This window comes from Cygnus atratus, chromosome 13, assembly GCF_013377495.2.
Source record: "Cygnus atratus isolate AKBS03 ecotype Queensland, Australia chromosome 13, CAtr_DNAZoo_HiC_assembly, whole genome shotgun sequence".
Classification (NCBI taxonomy): domain Eukaryota; kingdom Metazoa; phylum Chordata; class Aves; order Anseriformes; family Anatidae; genus Cygnus; species Cygnus atratus.
Genome location: NC_066374.1, coordinates 10,724,556 through 10,752,236, shown reverse-complemented (window position 1 = coordinate 10,752,236; position 27,681 = coordinate 10,724,556). Strand labels below are relative to the sequence as shown.

Sequence of the window (27,681 nt, the reverse complement as noted above, 5' to 3'; positions counted from 1 at the left end):
CGTTCTCTATGCTCCTTGAAAAGCCTGTCTTCTGGCTTCCAGTCCATTCCAGCTGAGAACAAAGGACAGCTAGAGATAGAGATATGCAATCCAGTAGACAATGTTGAAGAGCAGGAAGGCGGTGGGGAAGAAGACACGGGAGTAGGAGTCCAGGCGGGAGATATGAATGCGGACCCTCCCCTCCCGCCACATCCCTGTCTGACAGTCCTCAATGCAGCAGAAGAACCTCTCACATTCCTTTCCTTCCAGGCACGGGGAGCCAGGGTCTTCATCTTCATCATCCTCTATCTCTGGGGGCCAATGCATGATGTTGTTGATGTTGATGGCAGTGAAGGATGGCATCACCTGTGCGCCAGCAGGTGGCTGTAATGAAGAGAGATAAGTGGATTAAAGAAAAAGGCAAGAGATCACGTTTTAGACATCCAAACTTATGCAACTGGCAATTAGTTCATAACATAGGCACAGTTCAATGGAGGGAGGTGACTGATCCCCTCCCATCTCTGCACCTGGTTGTAGATAACCACCTTGGCATGCTGTGAAGATTTGGCAGCTCCCTGCATGAATGCGAGTTTCCTCCCTGGCATCCTAGGGCATGGCTTTAGGCAGCAACTTGCTCTGATTCCCCAGCTCTGCCACTGATAGTCAGCAAATGGGCTGTTTGGTTTCAGCTGTGCTAGCCTCCTCCTTCATTCCTCTGATGTCAGCTATCTCTGAAGGCAGAGCACACAGTGCATATGTCTTCTGGTTGCTCTCACCTGCTGGGGCCACCTCCTTGTTTTATGGGAGCCTTGGTGTTGTTTTGTTGTTGTTGTTTGTTTTCGTTGTTGTGGCTCACTTTCAGGTGCTCTGACCCAACACACACGTTGGTCTGAGGACTCTATGAACACAGCAGAGCCCACACACTAAACAACTTCAGCAGTTTCCAGTGCAGGCTCAGGAGGGATATTCCTAAATGACTTGGGGTTGTAACAATAACTAGCTCTGCTAGCCCCTTCAACCTACCAGCCTAGCTTTCCTGCTGTTGTGCTCCAGTGGTTTCTTGTTTCCCACCAAGTAGTTGAGTGTAGCGTACTCCATGAGAGCTGCGAAGACGAAGATGAAGCACACGGAGACGAAGAGGTCCATGGCTGTGATGTAGGAAACACGGGGAAGGTGCTTGCGGGAGATGGTACTCAGAGTGGTCATTGTTAGCACAGTGGTAATACCTAAGAGGAAAAAGAGCTGGTTTGGGTAATGAAGAAGAACACTTCTGTCTTCTGCATGCACCCAGTCCCCAGAACACCTCCATTTCCCTTCTGTGGGAGAGAAATGCCTCTGGCTGTCTGGTCCCTTTTTTTGCTCTGCTTAGCCAGACTGCGGTCCTGCAGTGACCTCTGACCATGCTCCACTGTTTTTAGGATGTGGAGGAGCAGCAGCAACTCTTCCCGCACTCTAGCACTCCTCTAAATCCACCTGCCACCCATTTCTGTGCTCACCCCAATGGCTCTGGGTAGGGGCATAGCAAGAGCTTTCCGTATTTTCCTGAGGTATTTGCATTAGCAGCTGCGATGTGACTTCCCATACATTTGAAATGCCAATGGAACCGGTCCGGTTCACATCTCCCTAATGCAGGCTGACGGGCTTCAAATGTGCCAGGGATCATTTATATAAAGTACAACAGGGGCTGTTGAGAGAATACATTACTCTTGATGTGCAGAGGTCACTTCCCACAGAGAGGGCCTGCCTTCTGGGGGAGCCTGCCTGTTTTTTGAGTCATGCGCCACAGTGGTGTCTTTTTGCCTCTTGTTGTTCATTCCTTCCCCAGCCATGGACTATGACATACCTTCACCTCCATTGGAAACAACACCCCAGTTCGTCTCCTGCCCTATTCATGGACACAAAATGAACTGGTTTTGATAGGGAGGTGAGGATGGCTGGTCAGAATGGATGGACTCCGAATAGCCCTGCCTGATGCTGACAGCCCCTCTCCCTCCCCGCAGAAGCCTGCAGGCAGGCTGGGAATACAACCTCCAATTAAGGGAAAGTCAGCAGGGCTGGTGGGAAGGGCAGCGCTAGGAGGCAGAGCTTGCTGCAAAATTCAGATAAAGCCAAAGCGCTTTAAAGATTTGTAAAGCCCTCTCTAGCTCCTATCAGAGCAGGATTCAATCAACATAAGCTTTATTCTACCTCAAAGAGCCACTGCAGATTGCAGAGCAGATCTAAGCAATAGGTAGATCTTCCTACCAGGCTTGCAGCTCCTGCCGGAGCTTGGGACTCTGTGGATATGGCACAGCAACTTTGCTCATTACCCTACAGCCTTCATGTCACTGGACCTACTGAGCCCTTGGGAAGTCACGAGGAGACACAGAACACATGCATGTGTCAGGGGCCAGCATTGCAATGCCACAGCACACTCCTTCCCTCTCCCCTTTGGAGCATGAGAACACCACATTGTCAGCTTGGAAAAGGCCATGTTCAGGTCTCAGATCAAGAAATGAGAGTCTTGTGCCATCCTGAAATAAGCCAGTAGTCCAAGCAAGCACAGCTAGGGATTTAGTTGAGCTTGAGAACATTGCTACAAACAGGTGGATGAGTGGTACTCTTTATGAAGCTGAATAATGCTGAAGTGTTTTAGGAGTTTCCATACTCCAACACTATCAGTCTGCTAGCCTTGCAGCAGTCAGCATGCAAAAATCTGTCTCTTACCCAGAGAAGTCCTGGCTGGTGTAGAGTCTCTCTTGATCCAGAAGGAAACCCAGGAGAGAACAACAGTCAGGATGCAGGGAATATAGGTCTGAATGGCAAAATAACCCATACGTCTACTTAGGTCAAAAGAAACTGTCATCACCATGTATTCCCCTAGGAAAAAGTGACAGAGACATTGGAATCATAACACGTGGCTTCCTAAAACACAGGAATAAGAACACTTCAGAATTTGGAGTGTTTCTGTGGCTACCTGTCTGGCAAGCTGGCTCTGTGCCTGCCTGACTTTCTGACTTTGTGACCAATTTAAGAGCTGACTTTGTGCTTGCCTAACTGTCTAGCTGGTTGTGTGGCCACAAGGCTGCATTTGTACTGGCCTTGCTGTGTATCTAAGCACACTGAACAGCACACCGAACAGCACACCATCTGGGAAAGTTTCAGGGAAGAAATTGAAGAGAGTATTCAACCTCAGCTGATCGCTGCAAGGGCTTCTTTTTTTATAGAAAGCTATTTAGCTGTAGCAGACTACATGGCCTGACTTGTCAACTAACTACCTGAGCTGCGACAAAGGAGACGTCCTTCAATCACTTCCATTGACTCTGATTCTATCCTTGGAAAAGACATATGGTACTACACATCCTAATTGCTCATTTGGCAACTTACAGCTGAGGTTCTTCCTCTTTTTCAGACTCTTAGTGTGTATTGAAAGAAAGCAACCCGACAGCTCTAGAGTTAAGATGGAGCTTGCAAGCAATTACCAAGAAACAGAATTACAAACATCAGACAAACACTAATGCATTCAAGACACTTTCACTGCACCACTCCTATTCTCAGTTTGTGCTGCCCAAGTTAAAGGCTGGCTGCCAGCGTGGGCAATAGCAACATTCTCTGGGTGGGAGAAACACTGCTTGAACTTGCTCCTTCAGAGGGCTGAAAAATATAAGCCAAAATATGACCCCACCTGAAGGAACCCAAAGAGGCTTTCCCCAGTAGTCTGTAGGAGGGAAAGGGGATGTGAGCTACTATGAGGAGGAGCTGAAGGGCCCCCATCACCTCATTTCTTCACCCACACAGCAATGTTTTTGGCTCTTAAATTACAATTCAGGTGCTTATCAGCCTCACACCACTTTACATAAGGAAAGACTGAGACAGGATTAAGACCTGCAAGTTCTGATTTCTCAAGACATGTTCCAACTACAGTCACCCAGGGATCTACACAGCATGCACATACTCCAGCTAGAGGGGATCTGAACTCCATCTCCTCTCCCTTCTGACCCTTTGATTAGGGATTCGTTCACATCAGCATTGTCACCCTACAGTTCACAGATGTCTGTAGTTCCGACCTACACCTGCTTCAGCTTCCCCTCACCTTTCATCTCCATTACTTCTGCTCCTTCTAGCAAAGGTCCATCTTTTCACTCTTATGTTCCTCTAACTGTGCTCTTGTGACCTCTCTTCCCACCCATGGAGCTGTCTGGTGACTCCTCTGCATCCCGCGAGGTCTCCGACACACTGCTGTTTCTGTGGGCTGTCTCCCTTTGCCTCACCTGCCCCAGTCCTGAGAACTTCCGAGGTGTTCCTCAGCCCCGTGAAGTCAAACTGGTAGAGCCTCCAGGTGCGCTGGTCAGAGACCTCAATGGAATAGCGCCGCCAGCGATAGACAATCTCCTCACGTGGGTAGCCATCTGGGAAAAGGGGCAAGGACATAGAGTACATTATAGAATCACAGAATAGAATCATGTAGGTTGGAAAAGACCTCTACGATCTTCGAGTCCAACCATAAATCATGTGCAACCATCCCCTACACCACCCTGATTACAAACGCACTTGCATCTCCTTCCAAATGCTTTGCTAACATGAAGTTTTGAGGCAGGTGTTTCTGATGCCCTTTGGTCAGATTACCTTAGGCATCCCCACATGCAACGGGAGCAGGGACTGCAGCTCCCTTTGGGGGCCACTTTGAGTCCTAGGGAAGGGTAAAATAATGCTGGAAACGGAGCCTTTCTAAGGACTGCAATGGTGGGAAGTAGACTCGGGTTGTGTAAAAGGACTCTGCCAGCCCGAGATTTTTAAGTGTTTTAGCATCCTGAGGCAGCAAGGGGCTGCCAGTCCTCATGGCTACCCTTCCTTCCCAGGCATGAGTACACCAAGAATACAAAGCTGCAAACATGAGAAGAAGCATGGCTGGGTCTGCTCCGACAGTCTCTGCACCTCTCACCCTGGGAGCTGATGTTTGTAAGGAGAAGAAGAGGTAATGCACCCCGGATTTGCTCCATGGAGAAAGAGACCTGGCTCCTGCAGGCTGGAGCATGGCTTCTCCTGGCTCTGGCTTTCTTGGCAAAGACACGAGCCTACTGTCAGGCAGGGACCTCAACACCTACAAGAAAGCTCCTCAGAGGAGGGAAGGAGCAAAGCTTGGCAGCTAACTAAAAGTGTGCTTCTAATTATCAAGAATGTATGGCGTGCACTGTTAATTAGCAAAGAACGAGGGGTGGCGGGAGATGCGGTGGTGTTATCTCCTCAGCATGCTGCCTCCCTCTGAAGCACCTCAGCACCATGTGAGCTGCATCTCTTCGGTGGCAGGGGAAGTGGGAGCGGCCAAAACAGGGCCACTGTGACTAAATCAGATTTCCAGCCAACGCACGAAGGCAGGAATCTCTTGGTGCAGAAAGGCAAAATTACCAGTGGAGATGTGCCAACATTGGCAGCCCTGTCTACTGATGAGAATGTACAAATGGGGACTGAGGGTGTGTGCGTGTGTTTGTGAGTACTCCTCCTTTCAACTGCCTTTGGTACAGCAAGTGGGCTTCTCTCTGAGGGTGGTGTCTCCCTTGGTCTGGAGAGCCAAGCTGTTCCCTTGGAGAGCAGAAGAGTGACGATGCAATGTAGGACTTGTGTCACTGGTCTGCCAGCTGAAGGGATATATCACGTTTAGGAGGTCAGAGTGACCAGCAGGTCAACGAAATAAACACCTCCAACTGTCCGCCCTAATTAAGAAGAAACTCAGAGGTTTGTGAATCTGCACCTGAATAACTGCTAGCCCAGGACTGTGGGGATGCTCCAGGTAATGGTGGGTAATGGCCTAGGAAGAGGGACGTAGAGATCAGGTGAAAACGTAGCTAAAAGAGAAGATAGTTTCCTCTGAAGAGAGTTTTACTCTACTGAAGTTTCTCTATTTGCCTTCTAAAACTATTTCTGAAATATGGATACTCACAACTAGAGAAAACCAAAGGGCAGGAGTGAGTGTCCATTGGGAAATTCTGCAGCTGGAGCAGGCATTCAGCCTCGATTGTCAGCCTGAGAGAGAAAAGAAGGAGAGAGAGGGAAAAGAAGGCTGAGATTTCGTGCTGGTGAAGGTGGTTTGATTTCAACACCATAATGTGACAAAGGGATTCTCGCTTCCTTGAAAGAGAGACACTAATTTGTTGAAGATCAGTCTGTTTGCAGGAACATTTCAAAACAGCAGCAAAACAAAGCATATGTTTGGATATTTTCAAACTGAGGAAAACCATCTAATTTTCACATTCAAAAAGCCTTTTTGTTTAGAGAGCTTTTCAGATTCATTTATGAGAGTGGAAATTTATGGGAACAAAAGCCAAAAGTTTATTATCAAACCAAAATAGCTGGATGACCAACACAAACATTTCAAGGATTTTGGTTCGGGAAACCTGTGATACTTTTGACTTTTCTATTGGTATGGTACAGAAAAATGGTTTGATTTTTTAGGGGGACCCTTTGTCTTGGGAAGAGGAGGCCCATTCTGTGAGCAGTACTACATGTGTGAGAACATCAGCAGTGGGAGGCATCTCCGCTACTTTGTCCCAGGACAGCTGGATCTCTCCTCTACCTTGATCAGCTCCCTGGTCCCTCACCTCTTCAGCCCAGCTGTGGTGCCTGCTGCGCCTACCTGAGCGTGTAGAGCACTTTGCCATCGTTCCAAATGCGGAGGAGCTGATTAGGAGTGGTTATCCAGTGGGAATCAGCCCGCTTGGAGTTCCTAAAAAAGGTGTCTGGGATCCAGATGCGGCTCACCATGTTGGTGTTCAGCGTGAGGGCCTTCAAGGTGCTGTTGAAACGGAGACGCCGGTCGTACCACGTCTGAGCAAAGAATATATCAATGGTGTATTCCTGTGGAAGAGAAGGAAAAACACACTTTTCTGAGAGGGACTCAGGCAAAGCAGCGCCCTGTGCCCTGGTCTGGAGGGCACCGGTTTGGAGTCACAGCCAGAGCATTTGCCTCTTAAGTTTGGGAGCTGGTGTTGGTAACCACCGACAGCTTTCCTAGCTCATCTCTTCTTCAGGGTTAGGACATGCAGAGCACACTTGAGCGGGCCCAAGCACTCTGTTGGCTGGTGGGCTGAGCCGTAACATGTTTGGCCTGACCCACAGACAGCCCAGACCATCTGAACAAGGGCTTGGGCTTCCTCTTGCTAGGTAACACAAAGAAAACACTCCTGAGCACAGGCACGGAGGGGCAGAGTGCACGCTGGCTGAGCCCAGTCCTAAGTTAGGCTACACATCTCACACACAGGCAAGGAAAGCTGCTTGCCAGCTTATCAGAGATGTACAGCCAGTATTTTTCTATTATTTGTTAGCATACAGCCCAGCAGCGCTCCGTACATGTAGCAATAGTATTGGTGTACATAAACCTGGTGAAAATCAAGCCTTTGAATACAGAACTTATAGTGTAAATCATTTATATAAAAAAACTAAGGCACTAAGGGTTCCTGGGCAGATACCCCTTGCTGAAGATTAGAGAAGAAAGCTGGGGAGGAGCTGCTATTGACGCAGCTCTTTTTTTTTTTCAGTGCAGCCAGTTCAAAATTTGCTTGAGTATTTTGCAGGCAGAAAACAGAGTTTCCACCAGAATGAGAACCTTTGGTTTTGGTGAGAGGCAAGGTGTCTGAGCTCACCTAGCTAGCACTGGCTCACTAGCTCCCGCCTGGATTGGACTGGCACTGGTCCACATCATTAGCCCACTGTTCTGCGGCTTGCTGCCGCTGCGAGTCAATTTGCTCCTTACCCTCTTTTTCAGCCTGCCTGAGAAGGTGCTAATTAGTGCCGTGCAGGAGCATGTCTGGCACTCAGTGGCTGTCTGAACCAGACCCCCAAATCCAGGTCCACCAGCCCATACTAAAGGCTTTCACCTGCTTCTGCCAGCTCTTCTCTGACTTGGACTTCGCTCCCTTTCACTCCTGTTAAACAGCCATGACCACAGAGGCATTGTTTCCCCCTCTCCTGTGTGCAAAGACGAACAAAGCCTGACTTGCCATCTCCCTCCCACTCTCCTCGACCCTCTATTGATTTATCCCCGTGGAATTTTTATGACTGCAGCACGTCCTCCCTCTGCTGCCCTCACTGCTGGTTCAGAGCTGGCTTCTTCAAACGGTGCCATTAAAATAGATGTGGTGCTCTTAGGACGCTCCCTTGGACATCGTGTCCTGCTTGGGGGAGGCAGGGCAGGGCAGCTCACAACTCCTGCTTCATTTTCCTCGCCCTCGTTCCACTGTCAGCCAACCAGTGATGAGTGATTGCTACCAAAAACGTCCCTTGCATAGAAATGAGATCATGAGAAAAGAATATTTGCCATCAGGCGGTCAATTCACTCTCTAGGCTGATACTTCACCCTGGTTAGACATAGGGATGAACCAAAGTGATGGGGATGAGGTCCTAATGTAGCTCTAAATAGGGACAGATGCTGCACGTTAAGCTAAAGCATGATAAAAGTGATGGCATTGTCTCGACAAATGATTCAAAACAGACATGAGGAGGCACAGCACTCCCTTTCAGAGGCACAGAGCTAGGATAACAGCAGCCCTCAAAGCCAGGCGCACAAGCACATCCACCCTCTGAACACAGGAGGTGGGGAAAGCCCACTCCTGCATTTGAGTGCTCTGTGTTGTCCTGGGTGCTACTTGGACACAGAGACACGTCTTAAGTGGCGAAACAGTGAGATGGAGCCCTTAGGTGGGCAAAGAAACATTAGCACAGCAGGGACAAGATTAGGTAGTGGGAGCCCAAGAAAATGACATTGAAGGTGAAATCTGACTTCATTCTGCTTGGGGCCATTTTCTTTTCCTTGCCAGCTGTTGGGGACGAAATAATACATTTGACATATTCTCCCCCACCCAGACAAACCCTGTTTGAGCCAGTAAAGCTCACATTGCTCCTCCTCAGGAACACCTCCGGCGTAGGAGAAAGCAACCAAAACTGCAATGATAAATCCAGGTTTGATGCCACCATCATTTTCACCTCTTAACTGGAACAACCTGTGAGAGCTCAATTCAGAGCTGGCTGCTCAGGTCAGAGGCCCTGCTGTGAAATTCAGTAGTCAGGTCTGGGATAACCAGTGCTAAAGTCCTGGGAGAGCTGAGGGTCAGATATCCCGGGGTTTTAGCACTTGCTGTCAAGCCCAGGCTTTCAGAAGGGATCAGCATTAAAGAGCTCCTCTTGTGCCATTGATAGCCTGCCTTTGCAAAAAGCGCAGCACACAAGTCATTCAGCTCCTCTGTAAAATCTGAGCTGTTATTGTCACTGTCCTGTCGTTTGATCTAATTTTGGTGGCTATTATAAGCACAGTTATACACGAGGAAGAACTTATTGACTGAGGTAGGTGCCTTGCCTTTATGCGAGGAATCCTTTGGGAGATGTTGGTATTTACAAATGGATTTTCATTCAGAATTAGCCGAGGCAAAATTTATACACGCATGCCCTGGCCTTTGGGCATCTCACCAATAATTCCTTCTAGCTATTATTATTCATAATTCACTGCCTTCCCTGGATGGCCAGTCCTCTGACCCATGGATACCGTGCTTGCCATATTCCTCCTCCTTCCGAGGAGGCCTCTGTGGACACCTTGGCTAGTGAGGGGGGCACTCTGTGGTCGTATGAGGACCTTCTGACTTTATCTCCATGCTCTCTTCAGGAGATTTACATGGCTGGCTGCAAACTGCCCAAAGCACCAGCCCTGGGCAACAAAAACAGTTTGGAGAGATGCTTTTTCTTTGCACAGATCCTGCCTCAGAGGTCTCACATACACTGTTTGAATGAGATGCACTCCACAGAGCTACACACCCAGAAAGCAACCTGCTGCTCTCCTAGGGACTTGAGGGCAGGATGATTGAGGGCTCAGCCCCTAAAACTTATGGAAGGGCTGTTTCTTGAACTCCCGCACCTGCAGGTTCTCTCTGTCACTGCTTCATGCTCAGGCATCAGAAGGAGACTTCTCTATACCTCAATTTCCCCATGTGGAAAAAAGGCTATTGTAAAATACGCCCCCAACATTACCATACCATCTGCTGTGCGGCACATGGAGGCTGTTAACTTCTCTGTAACAGCATGGGCTTTTTAGTTCTTTCAACAGAAGGAACTAGAGAAAGAAGAGGGATCATTTTAAGAGTTAGGCTGTGCCATTTGGATCACGTGTAGTAGCACGCACATGTTGGCATGCATGCCATCTTACACCAAACTTCAGTCATAAAATAACAACACAAATTGCCAGTAGGGCAAACGCTGAAGACTGCCTACCCTGAATACTATCACGTGAGTTTATCTAAAGCCAAGAAACACCCTGCAGCATCAGCATTGCTGGCTGTGTGGGCCTGGATCCAGCTCAGCCTTACAGCATGTCCCTGCTGGCTCTTGGTCACCCTCATCACCTGGCACTGCCGCACGTCACTGATCAGTCCTCGTTCTCCTCATGTGGACGGCACAGATGCTGGTGGAAACCCAGTTCCAGAAAAAGGTAAAATTCGAAACATTCAATTTAAAAAAAAATCTGTCCTGTAAAAAAGCATTTGGGGAAATAAGGGGGTGTCACATAAATACAGGAATATTTAATCTTGAAAAGAAAAAAAAAAGTCTAAGCAAGAAGCTATGGAATTTAATTGTGAAAAGTCATTTAAGAGAAAAAGCTGACATTTTCATTCCCAGCAGTTCTACTTGGGATCAAGTCCCACCCTGCATTCAGAGATGATGTGAGTTAGGGCCATCCAGTTTCAGACTAAGAGCTTCAACTCACAGGGTTAGCACGACACAACCTGAAATCCGCATTCTGTATTTTCAGGTTACCTTGTACACCAAATAAACACAGTTGTACAGTGCCAGGAGATCTTGTGTTGTGTAATTTGCAAATGGCTCAAAGGAAGTTTGTGTGTGCAATCCAGCTGCCACCCCTAAAGGGTGCAATTGATGGGGTACAGAGGAACTGGCACCCCATAGTCCCCCTGTATTCATCTATGAGATTCTTCTGTTTTCTTTAAGAGCTCAACTTTCTGACAAATGCCAAAGAGAACAGGAAAGCCACAAGATGAAGATGTCTTCCTAAATAAGGATAAAGTTACGGATTTAAAGATTTTTTTTTAACTTCACTTTTATTTAACAGCAACAAGAAAACCTCCAAATAGAGGAGAGAGAAATCTGGAAACAGGTTCTTTCATTTTCCTCTACTTGAGAGAAACCTTGGAAAAATCCTAAATAACAGCTAGGATGAGAGATTAATATCCTAGCCAGTCTCATTCTAGCTTTTATTGTTCTGATATTTTTCTCTGTTCGTGGTGCCCAGTTCCCCCTGCACCTCCAAGCAAATCCCTGGTTGCAGCGCAATAAAGCAGGCTGCTTGCCTGGGGAGCATGGCGAGTATTTCGGTGGGCTGATGTGAACCTGGTGGGTCCGTGCTGTCACTTGATAAAACACTTGCTAAACAAAACAACTATTTTGTGTAAACCCCTCAGGATGCTGCAGTTCAGCGAAATCTCAGGAGTTATTGGAGGAGACCCAGGAATGGGATATATTTCCTTCAAGGGCTGGTGGGTGTCCCTGCACGGCTCAAGGCAAGTGAGGAAGCTTCTCCTTCAGGCCAAACCTCCCCACCCACACAGCCTTGCGCAGGCGAGCGTTTTCCTCTCCACGACATCCCACGCATCCCTCCCCGCCTGCAAACAGATCTAACGGCACCTGGGCTGCTCGCCGCAGCCAGCTCCACGTCACGGGGAACACACAAAAAAGGTCTAGAGAAACTCTCCACGCTCTAAGAACCAAATAAAATAACCTTATTTCAGAAAACTCATCGAATGTGGTGCACAACTTCTTGTCCACGCAGGGTGTGGGCAGACGCGTGCTGCTGGCATGACACACGCAAGCACTGGTAAAAGGCAGCGAGCACAAAGTACATCTGCTAACAGCACAGGTAATGCCTGCCACTGAGCTCTTCAGCAAGAGGCAGTGTCAGGCTTCTCTCAGTCCTGCCACTGACCCGCCAGAGATGTAGGACACCTCGCTCGTGGATGGGATGCCTCCCTTTCCCTGCTCCGGGCCAGGTGCTGCTTCTCAATGCAGGGTGTGCTGGAAAGGAAGGAATAAGCCTCCGGGGCAACAGGGCTGTACAAACCTCAGCGTGCAGGGAGGCTGAGTTTTGTCTTCCCAACACAAAGAGCAAAAGAATGAGAGTCTAAGTTCCATTATGCCTGCAAGATCCTCCTCCCTCCAAGTCACAGCCCGGAGAGCTTTCTGACCGTGACGCCGTAGTGACTGGGGGAGCTCACAAGGACAAAAGGAGCAGAGCTCTGCTGATCTGTGTTTTCAAGGTGACACGCTGAACTTCCCATCTGTTTCACTTCTGCAACAACACCAGCAGGGCTGTCCTTGTCTGAATGTCTTTCGCCTCTGCCCAGGGAATCTCAGTTGAGACAGTGTTCTTTTTATAATACCAACTTGCTGTTAAAAAACATCACCATGTCCTGCGCTCTTGCCAGGAGCCTTCAAACAGGACTTGCTGTACATGCTATGCTGCCGACTGCAAACTCCCCAGTCATGGCTTGCTCACCCTTGGAGTCTCCGCAGATGGGAACCAGACCGGGCTTTCAAATCCAAGTGCTGCCCTCTGAGATTTCTGCCTGCCAGCCCCCCACACCTCTGCTCGTGCTGCTCCCACACACGTGCAGGCAGGGGCAGCTTTCCCAGTCACTGCTAGACACAGAGAGACCTACGCTTTGAGACACCCTTTCCAAAGCACAGCTCCCTGTCCTGTTAAAGCTTCCTTCATGTAAAACTGGCAACAAAGGTGAGGATGAACCATAGAGGTACCAACTCCACAATAGGTAACTGGATTTCTGACGTTCCCCGGTGCTGCAGAGCATCCAGGGCTGGCAGATTAATCGTTTCCCTGGCACGGAGTGCTCTGAGCATGTTTGAACACTGGCTGCTTGCTGGCCATCCCGCTTTGGAGTGACCCTGCTAACCAGGAAAAGCAGGCTTTTGTACCGACAACAGCCAACGACCCCAGAGTTTTTCTTCCCCCAAGCCCTTCCTCCTGAGCTGTTCCCCTGTAACACCACTTACTGTCCTTCAGTGATGCTATCTCCTCACGTGAAACCCCCAAGACAGCTGCTGATCTCCGTGGTGCCTGTTCCTCTTTTTGTGGGAGCACAGCCTGGCACATGGAGCCCGGCCCTGTGAGCCCCAGGGGTGTGTGACCTAGACGTGTGCGTTTTAGCATCTGATTAACAGTCATTACCCAAAGGATCAAGGAAAGTCCTTGAGTCGAGACATGACATCAGCCAGACTCGGGTTTATAGAAGCACGGTCTGTCTGCACTGTCCCTGACGAGGTTATTATTGAAAAGGCAGAGGCACAGACACGGGATGCTGTATGCAGATGGGGCAGAATTAATTACAGGGGAAGATACTGAACACTTCAATGAAGTATTATGCAAAGCACCACAGGGAAGAAGCTGCCTCCTTTCATTTTTTTCCCAGCACCCTCAGGACAGGACATGGTCTGGGTGGAAAGCTATGTGCGAACACCTCCCGATGCACACCAGGATGGAGTCCAGTTACTGTGATCTCCAGAAAAAGCCAGGGCTGCTTGCAAAGCAATGCCACACATACCCAAAGTCTTGTCTGCCTGTCAAACCTTGCTGATAAATGCTGAAATGCTCCCCACGATGCTGGGCTTGAGGCAACTGTGTGCCAGAGAAGAAAGCAGGTGTGGGGGGAGAAGAGGTGAGGACAGAAGCAGGTAGGATAATGGGAAGAGAATACCTAGCACTTTGGGCAGGCGCTCCTGTTTGTTTGTCCTTTATGCTGTTGGGGTGTTTGACAAAGCAAAAAGAAATTTCCTTTGAGAGGGCTAGAAGGGAAACCTTCTCACTGCATGCTGTTAACTCCCAAGGCTGCTCCTTCAGCACAGCTTGGCAAAATTCAGCCGAGAAGCCGGAATTCCTTTAACAGCACCTCCCTTTACCCCCCCATCCTACTCTTCTTACTCCTTCCTCCTCTCCAGACTCCCCTCAGCCTGTAGCTCACCACTCTGCCTCAGCAAGAAGGCATTACTACCCTGCCCGTGCTCCGCCACGAACAGAAACAGCACAAATTATAATGGTCTTATTCAAACATCACACAATTTCCCACCCCCTTCCTATCTTCTTATGGGACTTTGCTTCATCTCGTAAGGCTGCACGCTCTCCAGGGCAGGGACAGCTCTCTCTGCGGACTGAAACATGCCGAATGATCTCAGCAGGGTGCCAACTGTCATGCAAAGAGCGCAGTCCCTCCCACTCCGGGCTTAGTGACTGAGAAATCCCTGCAGAAGCCGTGCTTTCAGGCCAAGACGGGAAGGAAAAGGTGGCAGGGAAAGGGAGCTGTTAAGAACTTTACTTTCTCTGTGGATCAGAGCTGGGAGCATTCTCCCAGCGCAGGAGTTGCATGGCATGGCACAGCAGGGTGCAAAACCAGAGGGGGTAAGGATGGGTGGGCAATGTCAGGCACCCAAGAGACAGGCGCGTGTCCCAAACCCTGATGCTACACCGTCCTCTCACCAAAACAGGTCTCGGAGAGCACCGTGCACCCCTGCTGCCCACGTCCCTAGGATGCTGTTCTTTGTACAGAAATGCCTGTGCTGGCCAGGAGGAAAACCAGTGTTGGCCTGTAAAATTCCCTTTCTAACCCTCACCCTCCAGGTAAAAATAAATAAATCAAAAAAATATCTGTGGAAGTTCTACTTCCACAAAACGGGAGGGGTTGTGCCCTCTGCACAGACCGTCACTCCTGACGCTGTTCTCTGCTGGCCCAGGATGAAGAGGCAGCGTGCTCTGCTCCACTGACTCTTTCAAGGAAACCTATTTCATGTTGTCTCTCATGCCCTCTTGCTGTGCTTGCCAGCTTTCTCTTCTGGCCCTGCCAGTTCCTCGATTTAGCTCCTTCTCCCTGCTTCATTTAGTTTGTCCTTTCTCAGTTCTTCTTCTCAGGCTACCACAGAATCATGGCCCTTCCTGTGCACGGAGATGAGATGTAACAGGCACAATATTCAGTGTTTGACATCAAGGCATAGAGAGGTTCTTGATGCATATTGCCTCTGGTCACCCACAGACACTGAATCCTGAGGAACAGCCTTTCCTGCACGTTTCTTGCAGGCAGATTTCACACCAGCTTTTTAGGGGAGATGGTAGGACGGCTTCATCTAGTGAAAAAAGTTTTGCTGAAAATAAACTAAAAGTGTCAAAACCTAAAATGAATTACCTCAACCGCATCATTTCATTTAGAAGCTTTTTTTTTTCTTCAGTAAACTAAATAATGTTTTGCTTTACCCTTACCTGATTCACTTCAACTTCTATTTTCAAACACTCATTTTGATGCTTTAGTTAGAGGACACAATTTATCAATATACAGAAATCAAATCAGAACAATCTGAGGATACGACGTAAATGTTTTGATTGTCTATAAACCCGTTTTCCCTCAGAAATGCTGAGGAACTTTGGCCATTTGTCCCAAGTGGGGGAAGAAACCAAGTGATGCTCCCCAGATGGCGGCTGTGCACCCCAGACCAGAAACCCCGGCCTCTCACCAGCACGCTGACTTTGCTCTCACCTCCTACACCTTAAATATCCAGAGCTCTCCCGTGCAGAGATCTAAAGCCTTCAGCTCAGATAAATCAACCCTGCCTTAAAAATAATTCAGCCCACCAAGTGACAACTATTGGTACAGCTCAGAGCCTATATCTTTCAGATTTGACGCAGTAGTGCTTTCCCTTTGACTTGGAAGAATCAATTTAATGAGGTTCAGAGCACAGATCAGTACCAGAATCAAACACGTCCTTCCTGGCCTGGCCACAAATACACATCTCAGTGCTGAGATGCTGAAGAGCAACTCCATCAGCTGATACTGATGTGCTTGCAATCACGACGGCTGCATCCGTGCTCTCCTCCACGAGCTGCAGCTGTGTGGCTGCACTGAGCCCGTGTCCCACAGGCACATCCAGGTGACATTCCCACCTCCCAGACATGGGGGCCATTGCCCATGCCTGTGCAGCCTGGCAAAGCCTCTTTTGATGTTCTGGCAGAGGGCAAAGCTCCTACTGAACCGAGAGACAGGTCACACTGCAGCTCAGGTGCCAGCACAGGGGATGTCCCTCCAGTCCCCTGCCCCGGCCAGAGCGAGGAGAGACCCAGGTGCTGGTGGGGACCTCTGGAAAGGGAGACCCAGATGCAGCTGCTGCAGTCACGACCTCAGTTAGAAAGGTTTTCTGGGGAAAAGGGTGAGGAATTACACATCGCAACACTCCCAGGTCGTGCCTGCGAGCACTCAGGCTGACTGCAGCGAGCATCCTTCCCTGCCTGCGAGGGCTCTGGGCAAAAAAAAACTTACACTAAGACTGGCTGAAGAAATGGGAGTTTTATCCAGAGGCTGGCACTAAATAAATGCAGAATTGAGCCATTGCTGCCAGCAGAAGGCCAGAAATCATATCTGTGGAAGACTTTACAGAAGCCACTCACTTAATTATGCATGTTGAGTTACCCTGCGTTGCCTGAGGTCTGGAGGCTGCCAGAGCGAGGGGCTGTGCGAGGCACCTCTTTGCCAGGGCTGATGCTGCAGTGCAAGGAGCCTGGCTGAGTACAGCCACCATCCCCATTTAGCGCCTAACTGGGGAGCACAGATGTTAATTAACTTTGGGGCTTTGCTCTCCAGAAACGCCTCTGAAGAACAGCACTTTTCCCCCCAGGAGCCAGCTGTCCAGATTTTCTTATTTTATTTTGCTCCAAATTTTAGAGGGGAAAAAATACAGCTTTTTGTTCATCATCCCTGATAACAGACTCCTTGTGTTTTCTGCACAATAAACAGCCTATAAATAAAATACCAACATGGATGTCAAACAGAAAATATCTGGAGGGGATTAGTGTATGTTCTGGATAATAAATGGAGCCAGTTGAATTATTCATAGTGAATAAATCAGCCCTTCTCTGGTTTGGGAGCAGACCCTGAAACTTGTGGAAGCTCTTGGGATGCACTCAAGATGGGAGTAACTTATTTATTTCATTAGACCTTCTGTGTGGCTCATGATTTGTCCCACAAGTCATACATGATCGGTGCTGTTCCTCACTGGCCTCATGTTTGCCTGACCTCACCACGTGAATATGAGCAGCTACACGGGCAATGGTCCCTCTCCTGACACCTGGGCATGCAGGATTGGGCTCAGGTGACCGTTCCCGAATGTCAAGGAGTCAAGAGAGACGAGCCCTCTCCAAGCAAATGAGTAGTTGTGAAGCCTTTATAAATGTTCCTCCAGCTCCGGCTGGGAGCTGCGCGGGGCCATCACTCAGGCGTGGAAACCAATGGCCAGAAAAAGCACCATGGCCCTTCACAGCCATTTCCCACCACTTTAAATTTCCGTGATATACGTCTTCATCACAGACCAAAACCCGACCTTGCTTGTTACATGAGTGCACGTCCCATGCGACTCCACGGGATTTATGCTGACACCCGGCCCTTGCCGTGCGCTGGGCAGGCCAAGGGGAGCGCATGGCCCTTGGCAGAACATTGCTGCGTGCTTCAGGCGTTGCAATCCATCCCAGACGTGGGTGCTTCTGGGCTATTGCCTCCTAAACAGATGAATTGCGAAGCGTGTTTAAGTCCTTTCAGTTGAGAAGTGCTGTGCAACTGCTGGAGTCTATTATTATCGAGGGGGGGGGGGGGGGGGGGAGGTAACAAATTTCCTTTACCTATAGGCTTATCTCGTGCTCCAGAGCAACACATTCAAGCATCTTAAAAAGTGAGCCATTTTCATTTCATTTCCTCCCTACTTATTCCAAAGCAGCCGAAGCTAAGTATAATCAAGACTTAAGTGTTCCTCAGAGCCAGACAATTATTACCGGTCTCGGTTTCCCCATCTATTAAGAAGAAATGAAGATATTAACCCAAGCCTTGCAGCAGGACAGCAGGGCTGTAACCCAGGGCTTCCCACGGCAGCTCCTACCCTCGCTGCCTTCCAACAAAGCCCGGCCGCCGCTCCTCGGGATGCGGCTCTGCTTTGGCGTGGAGCTGCTGCTAAGTGCCTAAGGGCTCTCAGCGAGGGTGGCTTAGCCCTGCAGAGCCCAGCTCCCCTCTCGGAGATCTTTTCCTGCACTGCTGGGACAGCTCAGCCGATCACAGGCAGCTGCCGATGTGCCGCACGCTCCGATAACGCGGCACCGATGGGGATTTCGCCCAAAGAGCCGCGAGCCAGCCTCTCAACCACCCGCAGCTCCAAGTGGGGAGGGAGCCGTCCTTGGAAGGGGCTGTGTGGACAGCCCCAGCCTCCCCTCTCCGCTAAGCCAGCCCTGCACGGAAAGCACCTCGACAAAGAGCCCCGGGTCCCCAGGGCGGCTCGGTGGCAGCAGCCCCCCCGCGCAGCGCTGCCCCTCGCCAGCTCCTCGGGATTTACATGAAAGCAGTCAGTGGGGAGTTCTCCTCAGTCACGCTGTGCTTACACTTCTAAATTATAAAGTGTGTCAAATGAGGGTTTAATTTATATTTAACAAGACAACGTTTGTAAATTAATTATTCATCAGCTGATAACGAATAAACATTCCCCCTTTTCTCGCCCCCTCCTCGCCTTTATTTCCCAGGGTTTTCACAAATGCACCACACATGCACATCTATTAAATCTATCCTGCGATACTTCAGACATAGGAAAATACGTTCTTCGCTCTCAATTTCGTTAGCGTGTTGCATGGTAACTACTGCAGCCAGGCTCAGCAGCATGAATTTAGTAGTGCGCAGCTTCTCCTTCCCGAGGAGGGAAGGGGGGATGTTCAACACGTCCAGTTGGACATATCGCCCTCCTCAGGCTCCAGGCACCCCCTCGGAGGGGGGGCTGTGAAGGTCATATGCTGCAGTAGTGGGGACAGGAGCTCAGTCCAACCCTGTGGAAATCACAGGTACTTCTTGGGCAACAGAACCTGGCCCTTGGTGAATGACAGAGACCTTTCTGTCTTTGGTATCATAAAGTAATGGGATTGAGGTGGTGCGCAACCCCAGCAGAAGGGCTGTCATCAAGTCTGGCTACAGGATTTGGCACATGAGGGCATCTCCTCTGCTTCTAACACCCTCACATGTACCGCGGAGGAGTCTCCAGCCCCGAAACTGCCTCTGATCCCGGACACCCGAAGCAGTGACAAGGCCAGTCCCTAGGTGAGAAGCATGTGTCCCTTCGCATGGGCCAGGAGGCACCACGCTCTCCGTGTTGCGGTCCTCAAGCCTCATGCTTGGATTTGTGCAAGAAAGGAAGAAAAGGACAACTGCAGTTAGGGCTCTGGGAGGAATGGGAGAAGCTCTGAGCGGGACCTGCTCCATCCTCAAGGTAGGAACAGAGGCACTTCCTTCAATCCCACCCGTGCCGCCTCTCACGGACACTTCACGGATGTCCTCGGGACCGAAAGACACCCAGCCCCAGCATTTGGCAACTGCCCTATTTCTACAGAGTCATTTCCTGAGAGTCATCCCCAGAGGAAGAACTCTAGGTGCCCTTGACACCAGTTATAATCTATGGCCATAATGCCATCACAAAACAAAACCAGGAGTAAATCCCTCCAGCAAACAACCAGTCAGCGAAAAATCTGAACCCAGAGCCTCCTCCCTCAGTCCCTGATACCGCAGCCCTCCCCGGCACCTCTTCCCGCAAACACGCTCGGAGAACCAAGGAGGGTTTTTGTACCAGGCTTAGCGATACGCCAAGGACACCTAAAACCCGTCTGCATTAATGGGAATCTAATTGGGCATCCGAACCCACAGCACAGCTTGGAAAGCTGCGGCGCTGTGGGGGGATAACTCATTGGCTTGACGAGCTGCTGGCCGGCACCCAGCGGCTGCAGGCAGCCCTGGAAGCGCTCCTGGCCGCGCACCTCCTTTCCCCAAAGGCACAAGCACAGCTCCCCACCGCCCCAGGCATCCCCAGGTGCCCCGATGCCACCCAGCCACAGCGGGTTCAAGGGCACGGGGACGCTGTGTATGCCCCTTTGGAAACCCCAGCCCATGCGGTGACTGGGACCTGATGGAAACACCAGCTTTTCTGCACCCCTTTGCTTCTCAGCCCATCCTCTCTGCTCAGCCAAGCCCTGTCCCTCTGTGGACCACAACTCCTAAACCATCTTCCTGCCATTTAACCACCTCCTTGCCTTCTTCCTGGTTACTGCCCCAGGGCTTGCAAAGAAAGCCATTTTCGCAGGGAGGAGAGAATGTAAAATCTGCTCAGCTACCTAAATGGGAAACAAGACTACCGTTCTGGTCTACAACAGATACCAGGAAATCACTTTACGTCTCTTCCCCCTCCGAACCTGCCCGTGTTCTGCTGACTCCTGAATGTTAACGTTATTTATGACAAGTGATTGATGACGGGGATGCAGAATCCACACCCGGCGCAGGACATTTTCAAATCACCTATTCATTTTTAAGGACCGGAATCAGTTTTGCATCCTGACGTGATTTATCATGTGGAGGTTGAGCAGTGGCTACGCAGGACCAGCTTCCAAGCACCGACAGAGCATCACCAGCACAAAGGCAGCCGTGAGTGGTTAACCCTTTGAGGGGCAGGGGAAGATCACAGGACACCAACATCTAAACTATACTGCTTAGACTGGAGCCTTCCTTTCACCAGTGCATCAGGACTCTCCTGCAGCATTCAGCTTTGGACTACACTAGCCTAAGCTAGTAGCCACAGCCATGGCGCTGTATTTCTTAAAAGGAGAACTGGACTTTTATCTTCTACATGGCCTGGCTAAGTGTGACCTGAAAAAGATCAATGCGACACGTGCCCTCCGACGGACCTGCAGCTTACCCGAGGCTCTGTACCTGGTGCAGGCACCACAGATGCTCAGGCAAAGCATCTAAAAGAAATCTCACCGTGGGCTCTGGAGAGACCTAGCTCCGAGTCAAATTCTGGTTCCCTTCCCATGGAAATGTGCAATGCCACGACTGCAGCCAGTTGTGACCAGCCCCACAGGACCCCACAAGCCCTCAACGCCCATGCCCAGCAGTTTCCTGCCCTGCCCAGCAGCTCCTCGCTGTGCTGGGTGCACTGACACCTTCCCCGGGTGGGGAGGCTGCGGCTGGGTAAATCAGCTCCGGGCAGCAGCACTCTCCCCGCGATTCTCTGGTGTCTAGTAAGGGTTGAGTCCTCGGAGGGAATCGCTGTTCTCTCCACCAGTTTTCACAAAATACTGGAGAAACTGAATATGCTTGAAACCCCTGCACCTGCTGCCAGATATGGCTGGTATTAGCCCGGCGGATCAAAAACCACTGAAGGGCTGGGATGGATGTACATACGTTCTCACATATGCATCACCATGGCATAAGCTTTGTTTCTTAGGAAACCAGCATAGCAGCAGTGTCTGGTAGCCCCGCTTAGGAGAAGGGATAAACTCTGGATGCAAGGATGGATTTTCTAAGCCACTCTCTGCTCCCCACACAGTCATGAGGAGCTCCAGGAGGAACGGAGTTTCCAGGAGGGGTGGAAGAGGGGAAGGGAAACAGATGAGGAGGAAAGAGGAGGCATGAGGACGTGCACTGTGGTTTGGCTTGGTTTTCTTGGCACATCCTTGGGCGGTGCAAAGCAGGTGTCTGTGGGCACCAGGGATGGCACCCACCCGGCCTGGGCTAGACCCGCATGCTGTGGGTCTTCTCCCAGAGACCAGGCCCACAGGAACAAAGACAAAAAGGGCTGCTTTGAATGCTTTTTGGAGTGAAAGTGGCACTACGTCTACAATGCCATTCCTCCATCCCCAGACAACTTTGCTCAGTGGAAATTTTCTACTTGGGAAAATAAAATAAACATATACCCATCATGAGATTTTTTTTTATTTTTTTTTTGGCTTAAGAGAAGCTGGTTTCGTTTCTGCTCCATTTTGCATGGAAAGAGAGCCTCCCTACCCCGCTGTCCTATGAGCCAAAGCTGACAGAAGTCAGCTTTGTTTCCTGCTAGAAAAGATGAAAAATGACTTCACACTGAAAACAATAATGGAAGTTTCCTGTTAAAAAAAAGCAATCAACAGTTGCTGTCATGGCCTGGAGGCTCTGCAGAGCAAAGAGCACCTCTGTTGGGTACTTCCAGAGCTCCCAGTGCAGCAGGGGCCTGAGCCGCACGCAGAAGCCATCACAGGCGTGGTGGCATCAGTCTAAGGTAGCACAAGCAGAAGCAGAGCTCTTGCACCTGAGGCACCCTGCTTGCACCTCCCAGCACCACAGGCTGGCCTGAACACCCAAATATTGCACCTTCCGACCATTGCCACAGCAACCACTGCTTTCTCTCCCCCAGCTATCACAGCATCGCCCTGCGCCCTCCCTGGGCAGCACAGAGCCAGCAGGCAGAGGCATCCATCCATGTGTCACTGGGGGAGGACGCAGAGCATCTCTTCCCCAAGCCTGTGATGATGTCAGGGTCACTGAGCTCACCCAGGGCACCCAGAGACCTTGCCCCTAACCTGGGGCGGCCACCAAGCCTTCCTAGCTCCAGCTATCAGCCTGTCAGAGCACCTCTTCCCGAGGGAAGCAAACAAATCCACCTTTTCTTGCAACACCACCACCTTTGCACCACCACGACATGCCACCACCAGCGGTGGGCCAGCTGCCCCCACAGCCCGCGCTCCAACCCTGCAGCAGGGGTGCCACCACTCACCATCTGGATGACAGACACCGGCCCGATGCTGTTCACGTAGATATCCACGTCGATGAACGTGGGCTTGACTGTAGAGAAAATAAAAAAAGATGTGGATGAGCTCGGGGCCAGGACCACTGGCTAGTGAAGGGCTGAAGGCCAGGGGAGATGTAGGTGAGCATCAGGGAGCAGAGGGGCTCCATCGGACCAAAAATCCCAACTACAGCAGCTACAAAGGCATGGAGAACATGGGACAGCGCCGGGCCAGGCTGTCAGTGGGGACACTTACTGCCAATGTCAGGCCTCAGCTTGTTGTCGTAGTTCTTCAGCAGTGAGTTGAGGATCTGCGTGGCATCAGTCTCCTGTGTCTTGGGGGTGAGGACCCAGGTTTTATTGATGCTGAGGTAATCGTAATCATACTCCTCTGTGCTCTCACACCTGGAGCAGAGAGACAAAAGGAGAGAGACATCACTGTGACATCTCTCTGGTGCACTGTGGGAGTGGGGGCACAGCTGGCTTTCAGAGATACTGAAGGGGGGAGGAGGATGCTGAGCGCATGGAGCTCAGGGATCTCCTCACAGCGATGCTCTAAGACACCTTACCTGGCACCTTTGTTCACTTCACAGCCCCCAGACGGGGGCTGCCTGTTAGCTCCAAAACCTCAGTTGCTCTCACTGCCGCTTGCACCTGAAGCAGGATTCAGGTCAGTGACCAAATAGCATTTTCGGGAGCAAAGCATTTATAATAAAGGCACTTCGGAGAAAAGGGGTCCTAAAACTACCAAGCAGACAGCATGCACGTCTGGCTCGCCAGGCACCCAGCCATCTGCCCTGCACAGATCCTGGGAAATTAAAGCCTTATGCAAACTCCTCTGCCCTCGGGCCATGATCTGCCACAACCCATTCCCTGTGCTCACCAACCCTTCCTCCCCAGCCAGCTCCCAATTAAAGATGCTCCACCTTTCTGATCGTCCAGTTCCAGGCCAGAAAAATTGTGTCCTCCTTCAGACGCAATGTACTGAGTGACAGCTTCTCCCCCTGCCTTTTAAGTATGCCCTCTCCAAGCCGTTTGTGCCTCTAGTTTTCCTAAAGGAGTTTTCCTACACCCTCTAATTAAATTAGGTCCACATGGTCACAGGGGAAACTCCAACCACCTGCCACCGATCTGGGCAGCTTGTTCGCAGGATCATCCCTGGAAAGACACAGCCATATGTGGGAGAGGATGCCGAGCAATCCTGCACCCGGCACCCCCCTCAACGTCTGCCGTGCCGACGTGTCACCTGCTGCAGTGCCTGCAAGGGGCTCGCAGCGGGAGCTGCCACGTCCCAGCTGGAGCCTCCCAGCGCCGAGCAGGCACCGCGGGTACACGGCTCCCTTCGGCGCCAGGGGAGGCAGAGCCTGGCAAAGGCGCTGGGAGAGAAGAGAATGCATTAAATTGACACGTTGCAGTTAATTTATCAGAAGCTCCTCTGCTAAATCCCCAGATGAAAGTTGCTTTCACAGCCACTTTAAAACTCTTCACATCTCCCCAGCTTTCAGGCGCTGGGACGCGGCCCCTGGCAAGGGCTGGGCTGCGCACAGCTGCCTGCCTGCCACCGCACGTTAGGTGTTGGTACATCAGCCTGTTGTTCCCCCTCTGATTGCATGCTGCACTTCCTAACGAGGCTTAAGGAGTCTTAAGCAAGGCTGTCAGGATGTGCGTCCCTATCCGAGCGGCAGCGCAGGCTCACTGCCTTCCAGATGCAGCCGAGCTCCTCGGTGCCCGGGGGCAGCAGAAGGCACAGGGACCACTGCTGCGCCCACCCCAAACCTGGCCAGAGCTGGCTTCTGGGGACAGGAGGGACACGTCTCTGCCCCCAGCCCAGCAGGGGAAAGCCAGCCTAGCTCCTTTTCCTCGCTGCCTCTAGCAAAGTGGGAACAACTACAGCAAAACCTCCTTTCAATGGTTGCTTGACCCTACTGGTAGCCAGCCCAGGACAGGTTACCTGCCGGCACTGAACTCTGCCTGTCCTGCTGTCCCACCAAAACCCAGCTCGTGCAGCCCTAAAGGCTGTAGCAGAGCTCTAAACATCCCCCTGGGGCTGAAAAAAAACCAGACTGGTTACTCTGATCTTAGACTTCTAGATTTCCCCCCATTTCTTGTTGCTGCTGAACACCCTGAGGTTTGGGGTAGCATTTTCAGGGAGTCACATTCCCATTACAGATGCAGTGACACTACCAAAGATATGCCTTTTTTGCTAATGCAGCTAATCCTGGGCTTCTAAACCCCACTAAGCCATTTTAGCATAAGCAAGCCAGCTTTTGCTGGAGAAAATATGCTTTTGCTGGGTGTATGCACAGACACACATAGAGCAACTCTTGCTGGTCAGGAGCGACTCTCGTGCCACCCTACACAGTCCCTTGCCTCCTCCCCAGTTCAAATCAAGAAGCAAAGAGTCCAGGAGCTATTGCAGAGGAGACAAGTGAGGGACAGAGGGCTGTGCGTGTCTCTCCAGCTGCATCTGGGAAGTCACACTGCAAACCCACAGCGATGCCCCGTGAACACTTGCTGTCCGGGTGGCTCCGTCTCCTTGCACAAAGCGACTCTGGCTGTATGACAGGGGAAAGCCAGCTTCCATATGTCTCCGTGCAGCCAGGAGGAGAGGCAGAGCAGTGTTTCCTCATCTCTGCTTGTGGAAATGTCAAAACAGACACCTTGCATTGCTGCCGCACACAGCCCCGGGGCCGGGATGCAGCTGGGAGGAGAGCAGGCACAGGAGGGCTGGGGGCACCGCAGGGCAGGGCAGGGGACTGTGCGGGGACAGCCCTGGTCTGGCCGAGGCAGCATGGCACAGAGGTGTCCTTTTGGATGTATCCAGGTGCACAGATGGGGTTGGACAACCCTCTTTGGGCAGCCCTGGGCTTTACTGCAAGACAGCACTGTTTGCCTTGCCTCCTGAACTGGGTGTTACGCGAGCAGGCACCTGTTTTTACTGCTGGCTCCGAGCACACCGATGGGCAGATTAAAAGCAGGGCCAGAGAAGTTGTCCCTGCTGGCAGCCACCTCCTGGCAGGAAGGTCCAGGAGGAGATGCTGACCCCAGGCTGTGACTGTCCCACCCCTCTGCCAACAGCTCAAAGCCTCAAGTGCTCCACAGGAACAGACAGCAACAAAAAGCAAGGACATTTCACCTGGGTGAAAAGCACGGTGCTCAATCGCAATTACTGCATGCTAATGTGTCCTTGTCACCCATACCGATGCCTCCAAGGGCTTGCAGGCACAGGAACGTTCAGGCAAATTAATCTAAATTAGAAGCAGGCAGAAAAATTAGGGACAGAGGGCTCACTAAACGGTACCCTACCTGTTTCACATGTCAGCATACCTCTCCTTTCCCAGCTCGCTCAGTGAAGCCCTGTTGGTCAAGCCTGCACAGCTCCAGCCATCCATCGAGCCCAGCTTTCTGGTGGTGTAATGCTGTGCAGGATCCTGCCTTCAGGGCTCTGAGCTGGGCGTCCTGGTCCCAGCTGGGGCAGTGCTCTGGGAAACGCTGATGAATTAGCCTCTGTGGTGGGGAAATCGTCTGGGGATTGCTGAGTCACCCAGCACAGAGCATGCAGCCCACCCCAGCACCAGGGACAGGTCTTGCAGCACATGCCAGAAGAGCTTGCACACACTGCTTCGGTGTGGTACCTGCACCACGCGCCTCTGCCAAGTCACCCACCCAAATGCAGAGCAGCCTGCACCCAGGAAAATGCAGCAAATGCAGGACAGGACCCTGGTACAACTTGCTCCTTTTCTCCTTTTTCTCCCCCAGGCTTCCTCTGCTGCTCCATCACCTCCACACCATGCACAGGCGCTGCTCCTGGCAGCTCGGTGAAGAAGCAGGCATAAGGGACAGGGCAGAAGGGAACCTGGGCCAGTTATGGGGCAAAGCTTCCCACTCAAAGGCACGTGAATACAGGACTTAAGAGCGCTGCCAGCTGATTTTACCGCTTACAACTCACCCCATCAAAACACAGTGCAGGTGGCACTGTGCTGCGGGGACAGCAGGGCACAGGAGCCGGGACCACCATGAGCCCCTCGTAGCCCTCAGCCCCCCAATTCCTGCATGCTGGAGAGGCTGAGGACCAGCGTACGAGCCACGGGGCAGCTCTCGCTGCCTCCACGCTGGCGAGGCTGTGCCTTGGAGGACAGCAGCAGGGACAGGGCTGCTCGCACCGGAGTTCGGGGAAGCCTTGGCAGAGCAGACCGTCAGTAGCAGGATTCATGCTCCCTGCCCCTGCCTGCATTTGTAATGGGATTTGATCGGCTTTAAGGCGGCTTATTCTGCCAATTAGCTTCAGCCAGTGAAATCCCTCTTCCCCGGAGCCCCGGGGGCAACAATCTGCTGACAACATGTTCTTTCCCCGATCCAGCCATTAAACTCACCAGCAGGGCTAGCAATTGTTAAAAATAAATAAAAAAAGAAACTCGAAAAACCCCTTGTGCGTGGGGCCCTTCATCACCGGTTGCATTACAGCGCTCCGAGCCGCTGGCCCTGGGCGAGCACCGTAATGTGCCAGCCCCACGCCTCCGCTCGCCCCCTCGGCCGGCGCACCCGGGGCCAACCTGTGGAGCACGGCAGGCGCCTGGGTTTTGGGGTGGGCTTTTGGGGGTGCCGAGGGCTGGGGTGCCGCGAGGAGGGGCTACGGGCTCCTTCCCAGCCAGCGCAGCTCCGCCTGGGGATGCCCCGGCGATGCGCGGAGCCCTGGAGTCGCCAGGAGGTGCCGAGCCGCCCCCGGTCGTGCCCCGGCTGCCCCCCAGACGGGGCTCAGCCCCCGGCAGGATTGGGCCGGCGAGGAGGCGGCGGGCTGTTGGAAACGGGGCGTCCCCTCGGTTCTGGGCACCCAAAGCGGGGACCCGAAGTGCAAAGCATCTCCCGGGCGAGGCGCAGAGCCTCGGGGGCGGGCAGGCTGGAGCGGCCGGGGGCACGGAGCCCGGTGACGCCCCCCCCCCCCCCACATCTCCGCGACGGGGAAACTGAGGCAGGGCGCGGGGCGCACCGCGGCCGGCGGGGTACACACCTGGCGGGGCGCAGGGCCGGCCCGAGGGCCAGGCAGAGCAGCAGCACCGTCCCGGGCAT

The 27,681-nt window shown here is 51.7% G+C and overlaps 1 protein-coding gene across 1 annotated transcript; it reads right to left on the bottom strand.

The window, feature by feature from the left end:
* Positions 1 to 69: 69 nt before the first annotated feature.
* On the bottom strand, positions 70 to 27,681 carry GABRE (gamma-aminobutyric acid type A receptor subunit epsilon). The gene is made up of 9 exons (XM_035541635.1): positions 27,623 to 27,681; positions 22,871 to 23,019; positions 22,603 to 22,670; positions 6,590 to 6,810; positions 5,897 to 5,979; positions 4,230 to 4,367; positions 2,686 to 2,838; positions 1,003 to 1,205; positions 70 to 363 (listed from the first exon to the last, which is right to left on the bottom strand). Exons 1-9 carry the CDS (start codon positions 27,679 to 27,681, stop codon positions 70 to 72), a joined length of 1,368 nt encoding a protein of 455 aa, XP_035397528.1.

Excerpts from the sequence above, each read along its gene's own strand:
- GABRE (XM_035541635.1), bottom strand. The coding sequence starts at position 27,681 with ATGCCCGGGACGGTGCTGCTGCTCTGCCTGGCCCTCGGGCCGGCCCTG. Across the intron at positions 5,980-6,589 it reads AAAGTGCTCTACACGCTCAG|GCTGACAATCGAGGCTGAAT; the intron begins GTAGGCGCAGCA and ends TTTCTCTCTCAG. Across the intron at positions 2,839-4,229 it reads AGTTCTCAGGACTGGGGCAG|GGGAATACATGGTGATGACA; the intron begins GTGAGGCAAAGG and ends ACTTTTTCCTAG.